Below are 13,172 nucleotides of genomic sequence, written 5' to 3' on the forward strand. Positions count from 1 at the left end.
GCCAAGGGGGTCACCTTGCACTAAGCTGCTCACAAGCTTCAGAGCAGGTGTGTGCCTACAGGATGCTGTTAGGACTCTCATGGACAAGCAGGAGCATGCAGGATTGCATAAAGACACAACTACCATTAATTAAATAACTATCAGCAAGGCCATTGCTGCAGGCTACAGGTGCCCTTTCTTGTACTCCAGTGTGATGTGAAGAGACAGGCAACAAATACAAAGAAATAATCTTTACACTGGTATTACAGACTGCATTTAAGGGACATTTCGCCATTTCAAGTTTTGTAGGAACTGAAAGTGCAGTTTCTTCCAATTATGTAAATCCCATTCAAGGGACGAGCTATTCTTTCTACTAAGAGACAATATTTTTGATAGATACCAAAGCATTTTCATGTGGACATGTGAAAATTAAATAATAAATCTTTATTTGAGAAAGGATTACGTGAAATGTAGGCAGTGGAAAAGACCTTCTAGCGAATCCAATCTCAAGTGCTCCATCTTCCCCATCCCTGCAGGCATTCAAGGCCAGGCTGGATGTGGCTCTGGGCAGCCTGGTCTGCTGGTTGTTGACCCTGCACACAGCAGGGGGTTTGAAACCAGATGATCACTGCGGTCCTTTTCAACCCGGGCCATTCTATGATTCTATGATCTTTAAGCAGAACACACACAATACTGAACCACAGACACGCTCACACTCCGCTGAAAAGAGAGTTCAGTTTTCCTTCTCTTCTTTAGAGCAAAAACTGACCACAAACTGCAGGGCAGCTGTGAGAGCAGCTCTTCTACAGCGGACTGTGACAGCACAGCTATGCTCCCATCTGTTCGGCAACAAAGAGCACATGAATGAAGTCTGATGCCCAACATCACAACTTTAAGACACAGGCAAATGGCTCTTATTTTCACTGCCAGAACTAAACTTTATTTCCATGTGTATTACATACTGGTATTTGATGCCAAGTACATTAGAATTACTTTAACAGAGGATTTAAGTGAGGAATATTTATTCTTCACTAAACAGGTTAAGAAGGAATGTAAAAACCTACAGGAAAAAAAAAAATGTTTCAACTTAGTTTTGATTTTGGCAATCCAAACAGTGAAGTACTCTTCTATTCTCTCCTCCCATCTTTCAAGGTAGGAAAAAAAAACCAAAACATCTTTTCATAATCATGCAGCTCAAGAAAAATAGTTTTATAAAATCCATTTCTTATGCTAAATATGGCTACAAATAAGGTATTAACACAAAACTCCCAGTTCCTATTTTTAAATACAAATACCGTGTTCTATTATGAAATGGGGATAATTAAAATATATCGATGACTACAAATCTAGTAATTTAAAGCAAGCTTAAACATGCTGTTTGCTTTTATGTGGAAGAATTAGGATACCGTATGGTTTAAGCACTGCAGAAACTTCTGTCAACTCCTTGACGCCCAAAACAACAAGCCGTCAAACACAGAGAAACGTGTATTTGGGTCCGAATAGCACCGGGTGTTTTTCTCCCCAAGTCCCCTCTTTTAAACACATCAGCATTTACCAAGATGAGTGACATGACGACTTCCAAGAGTGACGTGCACACACAGAATTTGCTTTAAGACTCCAACGAGCAAGCTACATTTTAGACAACACCGAACAAATAGTGATGCACATTGCGATACAAAAGAAAACAGTGCTTCCACAGCGTATCCTCGGTTCCCAAATACAAAAATATCAGTTGTGGGTAGTTCATAGTTATCAAAATTTTTATTGGTACAGAATGAAAGCAGCATTTCCTTCTTTTGTTTTTGTTTTGTTTTTAAACTGTACATCATAAAATTCCCCAGGACACGTGTGGAGGAGGAAAATAGGCTCTGTACTATTTACCTGCTATGGGTACTAATCCCTTCTTGGCCAAATACAAACGGTATCACTAACAGCAAAGGGAAGGTAGCTCCTCAGTGTGAAAGGTCAGCATTTAAAGTTTTACTCTAAAGCGCTATTTTTGAAACAATACATCACTTAAATGTATAATTACATACACCAGGAGTGGGAAAACAAGCTTTTATGAACAAGAACTGTTGAGACCGGGCATAAATACCTTAACCACAAACCCTAGAAAGATTCTGAATGCTCTGATGTGGCCCTTTTTGGTGAGAGAATAAAAACAATGAAGTATGGCTTTTCAATCTTCCTTTAAATGCATGTTTTGTATAACTCTTGTAGGCTTAAGCGGTTTCAGAGGACCTCTAACATTTTCCTTGAACATCATTTCCTAATTAGAAGCATTAATTCTATCGGTATATGAAGTCATTGACAGTTGATCATTAAAATACAGAAGCCGTTTGCTTTTGCTGTTGTTCTTTTTAAGTAAGGGAGGCGTTCCTTCTGTAGCGAGAGCCAGCCTACGGCACTACCATTTTGGAGGTTACTACATAGCTTCTCAAATGAAATCCTCAACAGCTGCGTTTTCCAGCAGATATTTAGATCAAGCATATGCAGAGAGCTGGTACGACCAAGTGCAGACAGTTCAGAAGTCTCTCAAACACTGCTTACAGTTACCCTCTGCAAAAGGAAAGCCCCTCCTCGCCCCAGTGAGATGGGGGAGAAGGGGAAACAGCTCTGCCATTCGTGTAGCAGTTTGGCTAGCATAAAGTTTTATTAAAGTTGTTAACAAAAATAGTTGAACATTTTTTACAATTTAACATCCAGTCTGACAAAAGGCAAATCAATGAAAAAAATACAAAAAAGTAAAAAAGTGCACTACCGAGTCCAGTATTCTGCTTTAAAGTCATGTCACTTACAGTATATGAAAAATAAACCCAGAGGTGTCATTACTTTAAAATACACCGCTTCCATATTTCAATATTTTACACATATATTCTATAGTGGAAGAGGAGATCTCTTAAAAACTTTACTCTTAAAATATTGAGGTGCATATGCCAAGCGGGACAGACTTGGCAAGTTCAGTTGCAGTAGAGAATCCTTTCAAATTTGGCATTCCATTTACATACCTCACTGTGCCAGCAAGGCCTGTAAGTACCTAAACCTTCTAAAAAGAACAGTAAATTTCTTTTGATGCAGACTAACTGATACAGACAACTACAAGAAACGGTGAGGTCAGCAATTCTATCGGATCCGAAGGAGATACAAGTCCTGATTTAGTCGTCAAATGGTACAATGTCACAACAAACTTTAAGGCCGTGTTTTATTTGCTGATTAATGGACAAAAGGCAATGGATTCTCTCCCCCCCACCAAATATTTTCTTGAAAGTCTGTGCTCATAAAAATCATGAAAAGTTGGAAAGACTTACTTATTGAAACTTTAAATATATTTTACACAATCTTGTTTGTACAAAAATACAAGTTAAATATAAACATAAAGCAATCATGATAATTTTATGTAAATCCATTTTGTGATATTCTGTTATATATAAAAAAGTTCAGCTCTGTCTCATTTGTGAAAAGATCAATACCAGATTGAATCACTACTGGCAAAGGGCCCTAAAAAGCACACTTTAGCATTAAATATGTTTTACAATGTAAGTACCATTTCCTGATTTTATCTTTTCTAAAGGCTGGCAAAAGATAGGGCAGTATGTCCATAAACCAACAAATAATTTGGCTACAATGTCATAAAACACAAACACACAAATCTGTACAGTAAATCCAGTAGCTATGCAGTACATACTTGTTACACACATACACAGACATGGAATGAAACTTAGTGAGACGCCGTTTCTAGTTCACTGTTCTTCAGCCTGGCATTTTGTCTTACTTCATCAAATGAATATGACTTCGTTACTTTCCCATTCTTAAATACCGTATGAAGGAGATCCTGCAAGAAACACCATTGATTTAGCAACGCTGATTTGGTCGACTCGTGACTGCCATCATACCTGATCTTTTCACCTTCTGCTATCTCACACTACCACGCAGAAGAAAGGATTTAAGCTACCCTACACACAGACAGCAGTTTAGTGCTAAGTAGTTCCTGAAGGAAGCTGTCCACATCTGGCCAAGGACAGAACAACATAAGCTAAGGACTCTGCTAGATTGGCTAGGAGAGGAGACACCAACCAAATCTTATGTTCAATTCAACTACAGGTATTTAGATGAAGTCTTTATTTTCCATACACCCACAATGGAAGATATCTTTCTTGACAGCCAGTCCCCTTTGCATAACAATTCTGTAAAGCAGCACATCAAGAAGTGCTCACAAACAGCACACTGAGAGAGCAATAAGCAGAGCTTTGTGCAGCAAAGTTAGCATAAAGCAATGTCAGGCAGCTGCTGTGCCTGCTGACCTACCAAACAGACCCACAGCTTTAGGGAAACAGGGCCTGCAAAAGAGTGCATCTCACCATCACTTCCCAGGGAGCCACAGACCCTGTATCACACATAGAGCCCTCTCCAACATCCCATTACAGAAAACATCCTTATCAATCATTTCACCTGTCAAAAATGAAGGAACCGTGCGCTGCCTTATTTCAGGCCCCAAGTCTTATGACTGAGTTGAAGAGATTCCTCAACTCTCATAACAGAGAATCTTACTATTATCTAATCTAGACCTTCCCTCTTTTAGTTTAAAACCATTATCACTTGTCCTATCATCCTACTTCCAGACAGAGAGTCTGTTTCTTAGGTCTCTGCATCCAGAGCATGTTATCTATGGAGTTTGTTTGCTTTCTGTGCTTAAATTTCTCAGAGATGTCAGTTTAATGATTATTGTTGCATAAAACTGTGTGCCTAGTACTATTCCTCTGCCTTGTAGCACAGAAATGTGCCTCCAAGTATCCAAAAACTCAAGAATCTTCCAGCTTTTAATGGCTGAAATGCAGTTTGATAGCTTGCTTATTTTCAAACCTCTTAGTTCAGGAACAGACATGCTGTTAAACAGTTTATTGCTCATACAATGGAAAATTAAAGAGATTTCCAGCTGAAAGCCTGGAGACTGGCCTAAAGATCATGTTTGTTTTACTGAAATAGCACTTAATTTTGTGATTGCAAAGAATTAACAAGGAAACTGAATTTGTGGATTAATTTACATCTTTGAAAACTGGGAAACTCCAGGCACAGAACATTAACACCTGAAGGAGCTGTTTTACAAATCTCAAATTGGAAAGCAGACACAAGTTCAATAAAATCTGTCCTTTTCCCCCCTCCAGCTCAGGACATTACTTGAATTTCACAACGTGGCTCATACAGAAGTGCTTGGCTTGCATAATATTCTCATAGAACATCTCAAGTGGGAAGGGAGGACCCAGAAGGATCAGTGTTTTGCCCTCTAGACCTTTCACCATCTCTGTTGCCCCCTTTTGGAGGCTCTCCAATAGTTTCATATCCTTCTAATCTTCTACTACATTAAGATAAACTAGTTTTGGGGAACAAAGCAATATTCTCTTGTTTCTGAACAGAAACAAAAGATGGATAATTGTACAAGCTGGACATTCCAACAACATCCAGCATTTTAGTGTTACCAAATTCTGAAGCCCTGAGACAGAAGTTGAACAAAAATGCAATTTCACAATTTGGTTTTGATGAACTTTTCTTTTTTTCCCAGTCTAGTCCTACATCAAGAATGATGTAATAAGCCTTGAGAATTCATACCTGGCCATACTCTTCCAGATCTCCCTTTCCTTCTTCAAGTGTCACAAAATCTCCAGCAGGTGTCCTATGCAAAGACAGTCGGCCTTTCTTTGACCTTTTGTTTGGATCAGCTACCGGATCCTTGAAGACATTTACCTAAAATCAAAAGAACCATTGGGCTTTGTTGGAGTTGCGTACCTTGTGTAGATGGCAGTAATCTAATAGGAGGTACGAAAAGGTTTGACAGGCGGGGAGGCCCCTGCTGAAAACATAATGGTAGAAGTAGTGTAAGACATACCCCAAGACCGTTGGTTACCACGTAGCTACATTTGAAGGAACAGTTTAAGAGATCTCTAGTCAGCTTCTGCAACAAAGCTCCACCAGATCCAAAGGCGATATTTTCAATACTCCATTTATTCTTCTTCATTCCCTCCACAATCTAACAATAGAAAGAAAATTATGATAGAATATGCTCTTAGGCCATGCTATTTTTCCATCAAAATAACGTACGACTTAAACAAGATGCTTTTTACAAACAACTGAGCCAACTAACATTCAGTTTCCAGGAGATGTACGTAACAATCCTGTCAATACTTGGCATGCAGCAGTTCACTTAAAAACAGAACTGAAAAATCACGTTGTCTAGAATTAAGAGTAGCAATTTAGAAATGGAGATAATAAAGCTGCTTAGAACGTGGTTTTGACACCTTCTCAGGCAGATACAGATCAATGTGAACTGCACTAGTATTGACAGTCAATTTAAAGCTTACTACGGCATTCCCCTCATCCCATTCTATCTACACAAATCTGACATCCCCCAGCCTGGAGTCACGGGTGCTGGTTTAGTCACACTCATAAATGGCCAAGATTTGTTTCCATAACTTGTTACACCTACGTAAGGCTAAAAAGGTAGCGACAGCCCCAGTAAGAATGTCTGAACTCATATCTCCTAAATAGTTCACTAATAAAAGTAAAAGCGAAAGCTTCAGAGTTGGTGAAATAGCAAAGTCCCATCCATCCACATAAAAGGAAGCTGAGGAGCAGAACGGAAGGATATAACCCATGGGTAACAGTGCAGTTGCAGAAACCAAAATCATGAGAAATCTGGTAATTTTTTGTGCATGCTCAGCCTCTTGCATCAAAAAGAAATGCCACGGTAAGAGATAACACAACTGCTCCAGGAGCTGCTGATGTTAAGTCTTTTCTTTTAGAGACAGCTAAGGCAAAATGAAGCTTTCCAAAGGAAAGGAGTGGGGGTGGGAAAAAGTGACAACTTTCAGATAGCAGTAAATGGGTAGCTAAAGTAAACAGAGTATGAGTATTTATCCATCTAATTGCATGTAGACTGTCTCAATGGACACTCAACCTTACCCAGGGTATGGGTGGCCCTTTGGGCTGCCAGAGCACACTGCTGGCTTGTGTTCAACTTGCCATCAGCCAGAAGCCCCAGATCCTAACTACAAGAGGGGGCTAACTACAAGAAAAAAACAACAACTACACATAAAAAAGCAACAAAGCAACAAAAACCCACCTATGAGCATTTTCTCTTGCTTTCAGAGACCTAACTGTGAGAGAATATGTTGAACAATCTTCCATAAGATACTTAACAGAGATTTATTCCGTTGAGATCTTACGGTAGGCTTTTTTCAGTCTAATGGTAGCTGCTGACTCAGCCTCATCCAAGAAAGCAAGCAGGACTCTCAGGCCCCACTCCCATGACCTTTGCCTAAGGAAGGAACCCTTTGGAAACTCTCTATCTTAAGTAAATAGTGCCTCTGCACGTGAAAATCCCGTGCAATTTAGTAGTAGTTATCACATCCTTCCCAACAGCAACCCGGTACAAAAGGCGCATGTATTTTCAGGTGATTAGGTTCTCCTGGAAGCAGTTTTAAAAGGAGGATCCATATAGGACAAAGGGTTTGAGATCATTACAGTGCAAATAGAATTCTCCCCAATGCATTTCAGAAGTTACTGTACCTGACAAAGAAAGGATGATAAAGAGGAATTTCAATATCCTCTTATCACATACAAAGCCCAGCAAGGCAGAAAAAAGCTAGCCTTGATTCACAGATAGGGACTCTGCTTATTTATTGCTGACTTTTGATATGGCAAACGCTGGTAAACCCCGCCTGGACTCTGATCCAGTTCTATCCTTCTGTTCTGAAGTCTCCCCAGAGGAAAAACCAGTAGGGAACAATTTACTGTCTCACATTTTCAAACCTACATAAAGATCAGTTCTGTTGTTAAGGTTTTGACCACCTCCTGCTGACCATTATGAGCATGATTAACGATTATGACTCCAGGTTAGAGGATTTTCTTTCTTCGTAACCATTTAAAGACATCTGGAAATTGAATGTTCAAAAGGAAATCCTTTGAAAGTGTAGCGTATTGTGGAGTTAGCAGATTGGAATGATTTTTGAAGTGAAAAATACTGGAAGAAAGTCAGAAAAGGTTCCTTACCTGTTCTACCAGCATTCCCTATTAAAACAAAGAATTTTAAAATCCAGTTTATACTGAGTTGTTTTCTGTATTTTTCTTTCTTTATCTTTTCTTTCTAGTTAAATGAGACTGAGCTGCAATTACTCTTTCTAACTTTCCTGTTACACCCATTACCACTTGTCAGATCCATAACCGGTCGTGCCTAGAATCTAAAGCTGATATGGAATAATTAGAACGATCACTTCCATAGGGGTTCAGAGGGGGAAAAAAAAAATATGACCACAACAGTGCGCATTTGGGTTCATGTAAACTCCTTTTGAAAAAGTATGAATTATATTTCAAGTTGTTTTTTCTTTAAATGGCAAGCTATTATCCATTCTTTCACAAGTCAGCACAGTAACCTCGGTTTTGCTGACATTAAAGGAAAGAAAAATCCATGAAATTTTAAGCATGACTAAAATAGGCTGCAAGCTCGTGGTCTTCTTGCTCCAACATAACTTGCTGCTGCCAAATTAGAAGTGTTAAATGTTGCTTTCCTCTCTTTTCTGCCTCCCCCAGCTCAAGACAACAGTTTATCTTGTACTGTGCCGGTGATTATTATCCTGCTTTATGGGACAATTTCATTCACTAAAACAACCGAAAAATCGATTGCTTTCAGCCAAGTTAGTTTGCTGTTACATTTGTGGCATAAATTAGTTTAATGGTCAGCAGTTCAACAGCCAAAGCTGATGTGAGGTGCACAGCAAGATTACAGTCAGGCAAGAAGAGAAGGTGGCCACTAATCAGTGGTGAGTTATATCTACTCTGTGAGCCCTGTGGAATTGGACCTTCTATCCACTTCTACACATTAAGGGTAAGTCTTTCCTCACAGTCAGCAACAGTTTGAGGAAAATAACAACAAAAAAATTGCTCCTCCTGCCTTTTATCCTCTCCCATTAGCTACTGGGATTATTTTTCTGTTATAGAACTTTAAGAACAGTGCATTTTATCCTTCAACAGAAATAACCTTAAATAATGGTTCTGGTTTTCCCACAGACTGGCTGAGGTCGGTGTGGAATTCTGACTCCATCTGGCCCAACCCCAGTCCAAGCAGGGAGACTCAGAGCAGGGTGCCCAGGGCTATGGCCGGCAGCTTTGCAAGACCTCCAAGGAGACTCTACAGCCTCTGGGTAACCTGTGCCAATGTTCCATCACTGCACAGTAAAGAACTGCTTCCTGATGTTCAGATACCACCTATGGCTCTGTCTTTTTTGCACTGTCCCTTCAGGTATTTATACAAATGGATGAGATCCCCCGAGCTTCCTCTTCTCCAAGCTCAACAGATCTGTTCTGTCCCTCCTCATATGCGAGGTGCTCAAGTCCCCTATCACCTTCCATGTGATTACAACCAATGCTCTATGAGCTTATCACCTCTTTGAACTCTGTCAAGTATAACTGACAAAATGAAAACTTCGAGTTCCTACAAGAATTAACGGTCCAGATTTTCATGATTCTGTGACAAGTACATATGTGGCCTAACAACAGCACCAAGGTGTAATTAAGTTCTGTGCTGAAGTCACTGTGAATACTAAGCTTATTATTATATCAAACCTTTCCTGTTAGAATCTAACCAAAAGACTTATTTCTCATGCTTTTTTTCCTGAAGAACATTAACACAGATTATCCTCAGAAAGCTACAGGAATAATATTTGCTTTCAAGGCTGTGGAGAGCAAGAACAAAACTGTGGTGTATGACTGCACTATGGCTGGTGTATCAGCAAGCAACCGCAGTGTGAACTCCACTGAGTGGATCTGAGTGGCAAACTTGAGGTTAACACAATGCATTCATGTTAAATATGCAGATGTTTCCTAGCTGGCTTGAAACTAAACCTGCTTTCTCTCATATTCCTAATTGGAGAAACAGCAGAAGTCAACTTTTTTAATAAGAATTTAAAGATGAATCGACCTAAGAAGTTACAATAAATCCAATAAAATTAATCTTGATGCTTAAGTTTAGCCAATGTTTTTCTGGTTTTGAACTCTAATACAGTTAAAGATGAAAAATGCAGAACAAACCTTATAAAGTCAAGTCCTCCTTTTACTTATCCCCCTTGTCTACGTTATATTAGCTAGAATCTCCTAGCAAATAGCAATGAAGTTTTAACTAGCTTCTAGCATGCAACAGCCACTAAATAACTAGATTTTGTCTTGCTGAAATGGTTCTGCAGTGTCATTACTCAAAGATTTACCAGATTCAGGCATCAGTGCTCCAACTTGGTCACTCTGACTCAGATCACAGCCTAATCTGTTGTTCATTTGGGCTTTCAACAACCCTTACTCCATTAGTCACCAAACCAATGGACTCCTTACCTCCCTTACCTTTGTTTTTAAAATGCACACCTCCAAAATTCCAAGTACAAACACTCATGAGAGCATATGTAACTAATGAACCCAACCAGTTAATTACTACTATTGCTGTAGCACAGCAATCATGCAACATGCTTAAAGTGTCAATGAGAAGACCAAATATTGCCAGATTTTTATCTGAATAAGGTTTGACTAGCTGGACAAAAGCAAACAAAAACATGAGACAGCGCAAGCAGAAGGGTTACAACACTAAGATTAGGATATGCCTTTTAGTTGTTTATGCATCTTAATTATTCTCTGCGGGGTTTTAAGGAACGTGTTTTACATGAGAGGATATCACAGCGAGTGTCCAGGACAAAGGGAAGGGAGGGGTCAGTAGTGAAGCTGCAACACCTGGCTAGTTGCAACAGATTGCAGATTAAATAGCAACATTGCCGGTATCACCCTGACATGTGAACAGGATCTCTCACCTCTTGCAACGTGTTGATATCCACACCATCCCCTTGAATAACTCTGAGATATGGTGGCAGTAATTTGTAGCCTTTAGAGTTCTCTGTGATGGGAAACTTCTTTCCTAAGATCTCCAAGACCTATGGAAAAAAAGGTTCAAAATAGAGGTAAAAAAAAAACACCCGTCCAGTAAAGAAACAAATTCCCACATTCGATTCATTAAAGCAACGAAAGTGCACAAATCCATGAATATACCTGAACATACATATCCTGCTTTAAGGCACACAAACAGAGGGACCAACAGCTTTTAATACTTTAAAACTTCAACCTTCATTATACTCTGCACACAACTCGATGGCCAGAAATAGTTTTCAACTTAATGTTCATTGACTTACATACAAGCCCTACAGAAGGGAAAAGTGTTTAAGTTGTATTTACACCTTAAAATGGTAGGTTATACTGACAGAGGACTCCAAGATACCTATCTTGGAGAAAAGAGGCCTTACCTGCCTGGCATTTGAATTAATACAAATAAAAAGAGGGAAATAAATAATAATTTTGTTATTAAGTGATGAAAGACTTCTCTTTATAGTATAATTCCAGCATCATTAGAAGAGCAAAACCGGTAACTGTTATAAAAGCTTCAAGAAATGTTATGCAAGAATGCATTTAATGAAAACAACGAAGCAATTCAGACTGCAAAGGAGCTGCCATATCTATATTTAAATGAGAAACAAGTTTAGATTTTTCATAGGTACACAATTCTAAGCATGCTACGCTACAACATTAGGTTTACCAGCCAGCCAGCCATTACAAAACAAACAATTGTCCTTCCTAATCTCATATATAAAGAACATGAAGCGTTACCTTTAAAACAGTGTCGAGGGGATTCCCAGAATCTGGTCTAATAATAAGCGGTGCCTCTGGACTTCGGCCTTCAATTATATGCCTTAAGTCGTCGCCCCATATTTTTTCACAAGCATTATAAATGTCGTAGCTGTCACTAACCACAGATACAGGCACTGAAGAAAACTGTGTCACTATGTGTTCAAAAGCATCTTTTTCATGATCCTTCCCCCAAGCTGTTATGGTGCTGTCAAGTCAATAGAAAAAAGAAAACACGTTAGAGCAGCATTTGTGTTAAATCTCACATTCTGCATTTCCTAGCAGAAAGAAATCAAGATAAGAATATGTAAAGTGATTACAGGACAGCACTTATGAGCTCTGTCTTGCATGGCTAGCAAATATACCAGCAGCAGCATGGATTCACCTCTGGCAGCTTAGACAGACACTGGATATGTGAAGCTTCTTTAGCATGTGATTTAGTTTTATTTATTTACTTTCTGTATTTGTGAGTTTCTCTTAGATCTGAAATACAGACAATTAAGGAATTACAAATGCAAGAACAGACCATCTGCTCTGGCAACTTCAGACTATCAAATAGGAAGTAGATAATTAGCAGCATAAATTAAAAAAAGTGTTAAGATTCTTCTAAGATTTATCTTGGATAACAATTTGAAACCACCAAGTTCCCCATCACAAAGCTGCTTCCAGAAGAACCTGAGAGCATCACCCTTGGTACAAGGCTACAGGCAAGCATATGAAACAGAGTTGCTACAGAGGCAGTAGGATACTGAATGCCGGCTGATGTGCAGAGCCCGTCTGTAGGTGGCTGGCACAACTTACATCAATAATTTGTGTGTGAACAGAGAAAACACTCGTAGAGAACATCGTTGTGCAGTAAGAACTAACTTGCATTGCAGTTTTTCCCCCGGAATGCTAGCATTAATTTTAAGCAGATGAGCCCTGAGTCACGGGACCAAAGAGAGAAAACAAAATCACTTTCCAGGAGGCTGGGGAGGTCACAGGAACAACCCTGGTGTGCCTGAAGGAGGCACCGCACGCAGCACCACCTCACAATGGAAGCTGGGGAACGGCAGAACAGTTCTGGAGAAATGCAGGTCTCTTGCAAAGAGCCACTTTGTGTACCAGCTTGAAAACAGAGACTGGTCTGCATCAGGTAGAACACACTTAAACAAGAGACAGTTTAAGCTCTCTATTCTCTCTATTCTATTCTCTCTATTCTATCTACTTCTACACACTGTGCAAAAGATGCTTCCATACAGAATTTTACAGTCACTTGCTCCATTGTTTTTAAAATATCAATTGTGGGGTTGAGCCAAGAGATGCGCCAGGCAAACTTTGTTACTTCTACACCAAGCAGCGGTTCTAGAACAGCGTTACAGCAAGGATCCAGAAAGTGAAATGAAACAAAGTACCTTTAAAGCTGATCGCTGCTCTATCAGAACAATTCCTGTAAGCTTTTCTGTTATCTTTCTTGCAATTCTGAATGAAAGCCTCTGTTCAAAAGAACT

The 13,172-nt window shown here is 39.4% G+C and overlaps 1 protein-coding gene across 1 annotated transcript in view; it reads right to left on the reverse strand.

Moving 5' to 3' along the window:
- Positions 1 to 900: 900 nt before the first annotated feature.
- Positions 901 to 13,172, reverse strand: part of NAMPT (nicotinamide phosphoribosyltransferase) — a 31,700-nt gene continuing 19,428 nt past the window's right edge. Inside the window, exons 7-11 of the mRNA XM_072359840.1 lie at positions 11,665 to 11,890; positions 10,818 to 10,937; positions 5,861 to 6,001; positions 5,584 to 5,718; positions 901 to 3,811 (exon numbers count right to left, since the gene is read on the reverse strand). Coding sequence (XP_072215941.1) covers positions 3,698 to 3,811; positions 5,584 to 5,718; positions 5,861 to 6,001; positions 10,818 to 10,937; positions 11,665 to 11,890 — 736 coding nt within the window. The 3' untranslated portion in view covers positions 901 to 3,697. The remainder of the gene's footprint in view (positions 3,812 to 5,583; positions 5,719 to 5,860; positions 6,002 to 10,817; positions 10,938 to 11,664; positions 11,891 to 13,172) is intronic.

This window comes from Excalfactoria chinensis, chromosome 1 (assembly GCF_039878825.1).
Source record: "Excalfactoria chinensis isolate bCotChi1 chromosome 1, bCotChi1.hap2, whole genome shotgun sequence".
Classification (NCBI taxonomy): Eukaryota; Metazoa; Chordata; class Aves; order Galliformes; family Phasianidae; genus Excalfactoria; species Excalfactoria chinensis.